The sequence below is a fragment of the Symphalangus syndactylus genome, chromosome X, assembly GCF_028878055.3.
Source record: "Symphalangus syndactylus isolate Jambi chromosome X, NHGRI_mSymSyn1-v2.1_pri, whole genome shotgun sequence".
Taxonomy (NCBI): Eukaryota; Metazoa; Chordata; class Mammalia; order Primates; family Hylobatidae; genus Symphalangus; species Symphalangus syndactylus.
Window position 1 is genome coordinate 57,964,345 of NC_072447.2, and position 12,128 is coordinate 57,976,472.

Below are 12,128 nucleotides of genomic sequence, written 5' to 3' on the forward strand. Positions count from 1 at the left end.
TCTGGTGGCAGGTGCCAGTAATCCCAGCTACTCAGGAGGCTGAGGCAGGAGGATCCCTTGAACCTGGGAGGCAGAGGTTGCAGTGAGCCGAGATTGTGTCACTGCACTCCAGCCTGGGCGACAGAGCAATACTCTGTCAAAAAAAAAAAAAAAAAAAAAAGATTAAAAAAAGACAAAAACTATACTTCTTTAATATTTTTTAAAACTGACTTTTCAAAAAGATTTAAAATTCTTATTTAAGAACAGATAAAACTAATCTACGGTGACAGAAATCAGAACAGTAATTGCCTCTGGGTAGGGAATTTGACCAGAAAAGGGGAGAAAGGAACTTTCTGAGGTGGTAAAAATATTCTACATCTCGATTTTTGTGTTGGTTACTCAATTGCACACATTTTACAAAACTTATTGACCTATACACTTAAGATTTATATGTTTGACTCTATGTTAATTATATCTCAACCAAAAACATAATGTCTTTTCACTGGGAAATTCATATGTGTACATAATTCTTACTCATTCAAAGATTTTTGTGAAGGTAAAAGGGAAGAAATATATTCACTGTTTTATTTTAGCTCAAAAAGCTTTAGGTATCAAGGATAAGAATGCCCCAGAGAAACAGGAGCACAGCAAATGGACAAGGTCTTAAGGTCTGCAGAGCCTCTGCCTTGGCTGTCCTCTGTCCCAGGAACCACTAGTTCCATAGTCTTCTTGATGCAACTCTTCCCTCTGTTTGCACTTTCGCAGACCTGTCGTGGAGTAAAACTGCCCCCATTTCATCTGATGTAGCCAAATAGGACTGTTATATAAGGAAGTGCACACTGACAAGGGAGATGTTATCCCAAATCAGGTTATACAATCTTTTTGTAAATTCTTGAAATTTCTATCTGTCGAGGGCAGTCTAGGTGCAGTCTTAACCCAAGACAGTGGGGAGACATGATGGCTTTCCAAAGACTCTTCAGTCTTATCCCTGATATTTAAATGAAATTATGGGACCACTATTTCAATCAATTGAAAAATATTTCTTTGGCATTATGAGGCCTCTAAGAAAAGCATTATTGATAATATACCATTGGGATTCTTTTCAGTCTAAGTTAAATTGTTTAATTTTAACTTTACAGTTCAAGACAGCAAACACTGCAGAAGTAAATGTATGAAAGTCAATATAGAAGCCTCTTATTAAACTCCTAATTTCCCAAAGATTTCTATATTTATTGAAGAATCTTCTCCCTGAGGGAATAAATGCTAAAATGATGTTCCCACTCTGAAAGGAAATTATTTAAAACATTTCTTAGCTGTTCTTGGTATTTATTCACAATTCCTGGCACAAAAGATCTTTTTCTGGGGGTGGCTGGCAACATGGCCGAATAGGAACAGCTCTGGTCTGCAGCTCCCAGCGAGATCAATGCAGAAGGAAGGTGATTTCTGCATTTCCAACTGAGGTATCTGGCTCATCTCATTGGGACTGGTTAGACAGTAGGTGCAGCCCACGGAGGGCGCGCTGAAGCAGGGTGGGGCATCGCCTCACCCTGGAAGTGCAAGGGGTCAGGGAACTCCCTCCCCTAGCCAAGGGAAGCCATGAGGGACCATGCCATGAGGAACAGTGTACTCTGGCCCAGATACTATGCTTTTCCCATGGTCTTTGCAACCCTCAGGCCAGGAGATTCCCTCGGATGCCTAAACCACCAGGGCCCTAGGTTTCAAGCACAAAACTGGGCAGCTGTTTGGGCAGACACCAAGCTAGCTGAAGGAGTTTTTTTTCATACCCCAGTGGTGCCTCGAACACCAGTGAGAGAACTGCTCACTCCCCTGGAAAGGAGATGAAAGCCAGGGAGCCAAGTGGTCTAGCTCAGTGGATCCCCCCAGCAAGCTAAGACCAATGGCTTGAAATTCTCGCTGCCAGCACAGCAGTCTGAAGTCGATCTGGGGCGCTGGAGCTTGGTGGGGGGAGGGGCGTCCCCCATTACTGAGGCTTATGTAGGTGGTTTTCCCCTCACAGTGTAAACAAAGCCGCCAGGAAGTTGTAACTGGGCGGAGTCCACCACAGCTCAGCAATGATTTTGTAGCCAGACTACCTCTCTAGATTCCTCCTCTCTGGGTAAGGCATCTCTGAAAGAAAGGCAGCAGCCCCAGTCACAGGCTTATAGATAAAACTCCCATCTTCCTGGGACACAGCACATGTGGGAAGGGGTGGCTGTGGGCACAGCTTCGGTAGACTTAAACGTTCCTCCTGCCAGCTCTAAAGAGAGCAGCAGACCTCCCAGCACAGTGCTCGAGCTCTGCTAAAGGACAGATTGCCTCCTCAAGTGGGTCCCTGACCCCTGTGCCTCCTGCTAGGAGACACCTCCCAGCAGGGGTTGACAGACACCTCTTAAAGGAGACCTCCGGCTGGCATCTGGAGGGTGCCCCTCTGGGACGAAGCTTCCAGAGGAAGGAACAGGCAGCAATCTTTGCTGTTCTGCAGCCTCCAATGGTGATACCCAGGCAAACAAGGTGGATTGGACCTCCAGCAAACTCCAGCAGACCTGCAGCAGAGAAGCCTGACTATTAGAAGGAAAACTAACAAACAGAAAGGAATAGCATCAACATCAACAAAAAGGATGTCCAAACGAAAACTCCATCTGGTCACCAACATCAAAGATCAAAGGTAGATAAATCCACAAAGATGAAGAAAAACCAGCACAAAAAGGCTGAAAATTTCCAAAAACCAGAACATCTCTTCTCCTCCAAAGGATCACAACTCCTCACCAGCAAGACAACAAAACTGGACGGAGAATGAGTTTGATGAATTGACAGAAGTAGGCTTCAGAAGGTGGGTAATAACAAACTCCTCTGAGCTAAAGGAGCATGTTCTAACCCAATGCAAGGAAGCTAAGAACCTTGAAAAAAGGTTAGAGGAATTGCTAACTAGAATAACCAGTTTAGAGAAGAACATAAATGATCTGATGGAGCTGAAAAACACAGCACAAGAACTTTGTGAAGCATACACAAGTATCAATAGCTGAACTGATTAAGCGGAAGAAAGGATATCAGAGATGGAGGATCAACTTAATGAAATAAAGCATGAAGACAAGATTAGAGAAGAAAGAATGAAAAGGAACAAACGAAGCCTCCAAGAAATACAGGACTATGTGAAAAGACCAAATGTACGTTTGATTGGTGTACCTGAAAGCGATAGGGAGAATGGAACCAAGTTGGAAAACACACTTCAGTATATTATCCAGGAGAACTTCCCCAACCTAGCAAGACAGGCCAACATTCAAATTTATGAAATACAGAGGACACCACAAAGATACTCCTCAAGAAGAGCAACTCCAAGACACATAATTGTCAGATTCACCAAGGTTGAAATGAAGGAAAAAGTGTCAAGGGCAGCCAGAGAGAAAGGTCAGGTTACCCACAAAGAAGCCCATCAGACTAACAGCAGACCTCTCTGCAGAAACCCTACAAGCCACAAGAGAGTGGGGGCCAATATTCAACATCTTTAAAGAAAAGAATTTTCAACCCAGAATTTCATATCCAGCCAAACTAAGCTTCATAAGCAAGGGGGAAATAAAATCCTTTACAGATAAGCAAATGCTGAAAGATTTTGTCATCACCAGGCCTGCCTTACAAGAGCTCCTGAAGGAAGCACTAAATGTGGAAAGGAAAAACCAGTACCAGCCGCTACAAAAACATACCAAATTGTAAAGACCATTGACACTAGGAAGAAACTGCACCAATTAATGGGCAAAATAACCAGCTAGCATCATAATGACAGGATCAAATTCACACATAACAATATTAACCTTAAATGTAAACAGGCTAAATGTCCCAATTAAAAGACACAGACTGGCAAATTGGATAAAGAGTCAAGACACATCAGTGTGCTGTATTCAGGAGACCCATCTCACATGCAAAGACACACAGAGGCTCAAAATTAAGGGAGGGAGGAAGATTTACCAAGCAAATGGAAAGCAGAAAAAAGCAGGGGTTTCTATCCTAGTCTCTGATAAAACAGACTTTAAACCAACAAAGATCAAAAAAGACAAAGAAGGGCATTTCATAATGGTAAAGAGATCAATGCAACAAGAAGAGCCAACTATCCTAAATATATATGAACCGAATACAGGAGCACCCAGATTCATAAAGCAAGTCCTTAGAGACCTACAGAGAGATTTAGACTCCCACACAATAATAATGAGAGACTTTAACACCCCACTGTCAATATCAGACAGATCAACGAGACAGAAAATTAACAAGGATATTCAGGACTTGAACTCAGCTCTGGACCAAGCAGACCTAATGGACATCTACAGAACTCTCCACCCCAAATCAACATAGTATACATTCTTCTCAGCACCACATCACATTTATTCTAAAGTTGACCACATAATGGGAAGTAAAACACTCCTCAGCAAATGCAAAAGAACGGAAATCATAACAAACAGTCTCTCAGACCACAGAGCAATCAACTTAGGACTCAGGATTAAGAAACTCACTCAAAACCGCACAACTGCATGGAAACTGAACAACCTACTCCTGAATGACTACTGGGTAAATAACAAAATTAAGGCAGAAAGAAATAAGTTCTTTGAAACAAATGACAACAAAAACACAATATACCAGAATCTCTGGGACACAACTAAAGCAGTGTTTAGAGGCAAATTTATAAGCACTAAATGCTCACAGGAGAAAGTGAGAAAGATCTAAAATCAACACACTAACATCACAATTAAAAGAACTAGAGTAGCAAGAGCAAATAAATTCAAAAGCTAGCAGAAGGCAAAAAATAACTAAAATCAGAGTGGAACTGAAGGAGATAGAAACATGAAAAACCCTTCAAAAAATCAATGAATCCAGGAGGTGGTGTTTTGAAAAGATCAACAAAATAGATAGACTGCTAGCCAGACAAAGAAAAAAACTGAGAAGAATCAAATGGACACAATAAAAAACGATAAACAGGATATCACCACTGATCCCACGGAAATAAAAACTACCATCAGAGAATAGTATAAACACCTCTACGCAGATAAACTAGAAAATCTAGAAGAAATAGATAAATTCCTGGACACATACACCCTCCCAAGACTAACCCAGGAAGAAGTCAAATCCCTGAATAGACCAATAACAAGTTCTGAAATTGAGGCAGTAATTAATAGCCTACCAACCAAAAACAGACCAGGACCAGATGGATTCACAGCCAAATTCTACCAGAGGTACAAAGAGAAGCTGGTACCATTCCTTCTGAAACTATTCCAAACAATAGAAAAAGAGGCACTCCTCCCTAACTCATTTTATGAGGCCAATATCATCCTGATACCAAAACCAGGCAGAGACACAACAACAACAACAAAAAAAAAAAAAAAAGGGAAATTTCAGGCCAATATCCCTGATGAAGATCAATGCGAAAATCCTGAATAAAATACTGGCAAACCAAATCCAGCAGCACATGAAAAAGCTTATCCACCAAGATCAAGTCAGCTTCATCCCTGGGATGCAAGGCTGGTTCAACATATGCAAATCAATAAATGTAATCCATCACATAAACAGAACCAATGACAAAAACCACATGGTTGTCTCAATAGATGCAGAAAAGGCCTTCAATAAAATTCAACACCCCTTCATGCTAAAAACTCTCCATAAACTAGGTATTGATGGAATGTATCTCAAAATAGTAAGAGCTATTTACGACAAACCCACAGCCAATATCATACTGAATGGGCAAAAGCTGGAAGAATTCCTTTTGAAAACTGGCACAAGATAAGGATGCCTTCTCTCACCACTCCTATTCAACATAGTATTGGAAGTTCTGGCCAGGGCAATCAGGCAAGAGAAAGAAATAAAGGGTATTCAAATAGGAAGAGAGAAAGTCAAATTGTCTCTGTTTGCAGATGACATGATTGTATATTTAGAAAACACCATCGTCTCAGCCCAAAATCTCCTTAAGCTGATAAGCAACTTCAGCAAAGTCTCAGGATACAAAATCAATGCGCAAAAATCACAAGCATTCCTATACACCAATAATAGACAGAGAGCCAAATCATGAGTGAACTCCCATTCACAATTGCTACAACGAGAATAAAATACCTAGGAATATTATTCCTTATAAGGGATGTGAAGGATCTCTTCAAGAACTACAAACCACTACTCAAGGAAATAAGGGAGGACACAAACAAATGGAAAAACATTCCATGCTCATAGATAGAAGAATCAATATCATAAAAATGGCCATACTGCCCAAAGTAATTTATAGATTCAATGCCATCTCCATCAAGATACCATTGACTTTCTTCACAGAATTAGAAAAAACTACTTTAAATTTCATATGGAACCTAAAAAGAGCTCATATAGCCAAGACAATCCTAAGCAAAAAGAACAAAGCTGGAGGCATCACACTACCTGACTTCAAACTATACTACAAGTTTACAGTAACCAAAACAGCATGGTACTGGTACCAAAACAGAGATACAGACCAAGGGAACAGAAGAGAGGCCTCAAAAATAACACCACACATCTACAACCATCTGATCTTTGACAAACCTGACAAAAACAAGCAATGAGGAAAGGATTCCCTATTTAATAAATGGTGTTGGGAAAACTGGCTAGCCATATGCAGAAAACTGAAACTGGACCCCTTCCTTACACCTTATACAAAAATTAATTCAAGATGGACTAAAGACTTAAACATAAGACCTAAAATCATAAAAACTCTAAAGAAAACCTAGGCAATACCATTCAGGACATAGGCATGGGCAAAGACTTCATGACTAAAACACCAAAAGCAATGGCAACAAAAGCCAAAATTGACAAACAGGATCTAATTAAACCAACGAGCTTCTGCACAGCAAAAGAAACTATAATCAGAGTGAACAGGCAACCTACAGAATGGAAGAAAATTTTTGCAATCTATCCAACTGACAAAGGGCTAATATCCAGAATCTACAAGGAACTTAAACAAATTTACAAAAAAAAAAAAAAAAAAAAACCATTAAAAAGAGGACAAAGGATATGAACAGACACTTCTCAAAACAAGACATTTATGCAGCCAAGAAACATGAAAAAAAGCTCATCATCACTGGTCATTAGAGAAATGCAACTCAAAACCACAATGAGATACCATCTCATGCCAGTTAGAATGGCGATCATTGGGAGGCCGAGGCAGGTGGATCACAAGGTCAGGAGTTCAATACCAACCTGGCCAAGATGGTGAAACCCTGTCTCTACTAAAAATATATAAAAAAAAAAAAATTAGCCAAGTGTGGTGGCAGGCCCCTGTAATCCCAGCTACTCAGGAGGCTGAGGCAGAGAATTGCTTGAACCTAGGAGGCGGAGTTTGCAGTGAGCCAAGATCGCACCACTGCACTACAGCCTGGTCAACAGAGTGAGACTCCATTTCGGAAAAAAAAAAAAAGAATAGCAATCATTAAAAAGTCAGGAAACAACAGATGCTGGAAAGGATGTGGAGAAATAGGAACACTTTTACACTGTTGGTGGGAGTGTAAATTAGTTCAACCATTGTGGAAGACAATGTGGCAATTCCTTAAGGATCTAGAACCAGAAATACCATTTGACCCAGCAATCCCATTACTGGGTATATACCCAAAGGATTATAAATCATTCTACTATAAAGACACATGCACATGTATGTTTATTGCAGCACTATTCACAATAGCAAAGACTTGGAACCAACGCAAATGCTCATCAATGATAGATTGGATAAAGAAAATGTGGCACATATACCATGGGATACTATGCAGTCATTAAAAAGAATGAGTTCATGTCCTTTGCAGGGACATGGATGAAGTTGGAAACCAGCATTCTCAGCAAACTAACACAGGAACAGAAAACAAAACACTGCATGTTCTCACTCATAAATGGGAGTTGAACAATGAGAACACATGGACACAGGGAGGGGAACATCACACACCAGGGCCTGTCAGGGGATGGGGGGATAGGGGAAGGACAGCATTAAGGAGAAATACCGACAGTAGATGATGGGTTGATGGGTGCAGAAAACCACCATGGCACATGTATAACTATGTAACAAACCTGCACATTCTGCACATGTATCCCAGAACTTAAAGTATAATTTTAAATATATATATATATTTTTTCTTCATAAACCTATGAAATCCCACAGTGCTCTGTGCATTTTCATATAATCCATCATTGTTCACAATCACTATCATATAACAACAACTGTTAGTGAATGAGTGCAGCCATATGCAAAGGGTGGCAATTCATCTGGATCCATTTCCTTCAAGTTCTCTCTGCTGGTTCTGAATTCTATTTATCTAGACTCTTTCATCCAGGGCATTTGGAAAAAATAAAACTGAATCCAAACCAAAAAAAATCCCTTTGTACATCAATATACAGGCATTTCACCTTAGATATTCCAGGATCAACAATATATATATTTCTCCAGAGGGCTGTATGCCTACAACAACATTAAAGAATAATTCTGCTGGGGCTGGGAGGCAGGAATAGATGAATGATCCTACAAGTGGCTTTTCAAAAGAGATCAAAACAGAATCAAAAGAGAATTTTGTCCTAAATTTTGTTACCTCTCTGCAAGGAAATGAATTATAAGTTTTAAAACAATAAAAATCAGACAAAACTCATCTATGGGGATAGAAATGAGAACAGCAGTTGTCTGTGGTGGGGAGCGGGACTGATTCGAAAAACACATGAGGGGACTTTCTGGGGGAAGAGAATTGCTCTACATCTCAACCTGGGGGTAGGTTATAGGGGTACATGTATTTGTTAAGACTCATCCAACTGTACACTTAATTTCTGTGTATTTTACTGTGTGTAATCACACTTCAATAGAAAAGGAAAAAGGAAACAAGTGACAATGATGGAAATCAGGGTAAGAGTCAAGACATTTGCGATCCAGTCCCAGCAAGGAGATTAGCTGGGTGTTGTCACCTTCCACCCCTTTGAGTGTTCAAATTCTTCTGGAATACAAAATTTGGGCCCAGGGACTGTTTAAAAAATAGGAAGACAAAAATAATACTAAAAATATTGAGTCTTTACTCCCTTACACTAGCTGGGGTCAGACCTTGTACATAAACATCCTTTCCTAAAGGGAGTATACCAGAATCACAGTCCTCCTTATTCTTCCAGAGCACCTTGGCATCCAGTGCCACCCTAAGAGGACCTGGAATTTCCTAGGAGGAAAAAAAAATGTGTACCCAAGGCTTGGTTCACTAAATCACTAGTATAGAAGCAAAGATCTTTCTAGCCAGAGTTAGGCAACTAAAATGCAAAAACACAAGCCAAGGAAATGTGGATACAACTCATATACCATCAGTGACCACAAAGTCAATTGTGGGTGCCTAGAAACTGTCTCACCTGTGCAGTTCACTGAAGACTCCTACTGCCTGAAAGAGAGAGTCTCTACAGAGAGAATTGGGGTGAGGCAGTGAGGAAGTCATTCTTGCTCTGTGGCTAACACTCAGCCTTCCCTCTAGTCCAAAGAAGAACAAAACAACTGGAATAACTATGGCTCTAAAAGCTCTTTCGCATCTGCATCAGGAGTACAAACACCCTTTACTGACTTTCCAAAGGGGTTTTTATTTTGAAGACAAGAACTCAACGAACGTCAATTCCTTACCTCTCTCTGAATCTTCACGTAAGGATCTTCTGGACGTTGTACTGGGGGATTCACTTTGACCCCTATTTTCCTCAAAAAGTTTCTTGTGAATGCATCACAGTCATAAATCTTGAATATCCGGCCATAGAAGACAACCTCTGTGCCAACATTAAAATGATACACAGTATAAAACTGATCGTCATCTGGAGGCTGAAGAGTAATCCGATGACGCCGGATAGAAGTCCCTATGGCATGAAAGAAAATACAACTGTTATATCATGTGGCTAACAAGTAAGAAGATACAGCACATTCACTAACAACCCTGAATACTTTCCCGCAACAGAAAACTGGGCAAAGGACTTGTTCTAGGAAGCAGCATTAGTACATTCCAACTCTGAGGGAGCCAGAAGGAGCTGAGATTTCTGAGGTTCAGAGCTCTGTGACAAGCCTTGCATGTGGTTAGAGTTGCCTAAGTGGTGGTTGGGAAGTATTTTAATAAACCATAAAGAGTGGGGTGAGGATGGGGGATGAAGGACAGGGGACATAGGCAGAATGACGAAAAATACCAGATGCTGCCATCATGTCTTTTCCTAGAACAAGCCTGCTCACATTCAGCCACCAGCAAGCACTCAATGTGAGCACACTCAACAGGCATTAAGGCACCAATGCAGAGTGCTCACAAAAATGCGTACTCATGGCTCAAAAGAAAAAAAAAAGCTAGTAAGCTTTGGAATGATAGGTGCCAACATTGACATAGAAGTTTCAATAAGGATGAATGGCTTTTGGCTGCTGTGAAGTTTCATGGAATCTTCTTTCCTCTATCAACCTATTTTTCCTCCTTCTTCCTCTATAGCCTCTGTCCACCTCCACCCAAGCACTGCCTCAAGTGAGGGTTATCAGAGGCTTCATAGTTCTAGCCAGTGCTCTGGGCCAAAAGCTCTAGATATCATCCCATCTTCTACTTCCAACCCTGATGCCCATTCATTTCTCCTCTTGAGAATATGTTCCCAGGGTCCCCACGTATATCCAAAAGAGTGGTCAGCCACTGGAGGTAAAAGGGTTCCTTGCCTACATGAGTGTACCAACTATACCACACCATACCAGCCAAGTTCCCCAAATATTGCTGCAATCTGTTGTTAAGGATTGCTTAGGGGGCAGGCACGGTGGCTCACGCCTGTAATCCCACCACTTTTGGAGGCCGAGGCAGGCAGATTGCTTGAGCCCAAGAGTTCCAGACCAGCCTGGGCAACATGGCAAAATCCTGTCTCTACAAAAGAAAAAAAATTAATTAAAAAAAAATTAGCTGGGTATGGTGGTGCCCACATGTGTTCCCAGCTACTCGGGAGGCTGAAATGTGGGAAGATTGCTTGAGTCCAGGAGGTCGAGGCTAAAGTAAGCCATGATCACACCACTGTACTCTAGCTTGGGCAACAGAGCGAGGCCTTGTCTCAAAAAAAAAAAAAAAAGAAAGAAAAAAAAACGAAAAAAGAATTGCTTAGGGTTTGAGATTTTATCCTACTTGCAAGATGACAAGTTAGCCTTCCATAGTTTCATGGATGCTGGTAAAAGACAGGAGGTGCCTTGGTCAGAGACAAAAGGCAGTTTATTAATCAACAGCAGTAAGAATAGCCTGAATATCAGCATTTCTTTTTCCAGTTTCCTAAGCCCCAATTCCCACAGAATGACACAGTAAGGGCCAGGTAACATTTGTACATGCAGTGGGTTACATTACAGGAGAGTAACCCTTAGCTTAGGGAACCCAAATCTTCTATAATTAGCAATAAGCATCCCTGCTCTTTATCTCCAAGGGAGCTACTATCTTTATTAGACTTTATTCTGGAAGGAGACACTAAGCCTCTATCTTCCAAGGCTATAAGCAAACCTATACTTTGCTCCAGAGGGAGAGGCTATTTTTGTCTTCCACAGCTACTTGCTATATAAACATCCTTGAAGAGATAGTCCAGAACAAAGAGAAGTCAGTGCCTCTGCTTGCAAGAGATACAGAAATGCATGATACCCATGGAGAATTGTCTCTCAATATCTGTAACTGACTTAGGCCTGAGAATCTACTCCAAGAACAAAGAGAAAAGGAAAGCAGAACAAACTGTGGATCAAATGATTCAATAAAAATTGGCTTGTGGGAACTGCATGGAGGTATTTTAGTATAAAGATGTCAACCTATCTTCTCTGTATTTTGTACAGCACTGAAAATGGTGCCTTTTCTCAAAGTCTAGAGACACTTAGAAATTAGTCATTGCTTATTCATTAAGGAATATTTAATGAATATCTTTATGTGCCAGGAACTGTGTTGGGCTCTCTTCCATTATTCTACTTATCATCTTTTCACTCTGTTGAGGGGAAATTACCTAAAATCATTTTCAGCTTCTTTTCTTTGCAGCAATTTTTAATTACGTGGTGCATTAAATTAAAATAATAAAACTATAAAATTAGAACTGGCCTAGAATATTTTTAAATGTACTACATAAAAGATGATATAATTTTACTGCAAAAAAATTATACTTCAATTAGCCTTTAATTCATAGCACTGAAAACA

At 40.5% G+C, this 12,128-nt stretch overlaps 1 protein-coding gene across 4 annotated transcripts in view; it reads right to left on the reverse strand.

Annotated features, from left to right (window-relative positions):
- Positions 1 to 12,128, reverse strand: part of EFHC2 (EF-hand domain containing 2) — a 201,627-nt gene that overhangs the window by 109,502 nt on the left and 79,997 nt on the right. For all 4 annotated transcript variants that reach the window (XM_055267843.2, XM_055267842.2, XM_055267844.2 and 1 more), the window contains exon 4: positions 9,596 to 9,819. In XM_055267843.2, coding sequence (XP_055123818.1) covers positions 9,596 to 9,819 — 224 coding nt within the window. The remainder of the gene's footprint in view (positions 1 to 9,595; positions 9,820 to 12,128) is intronic.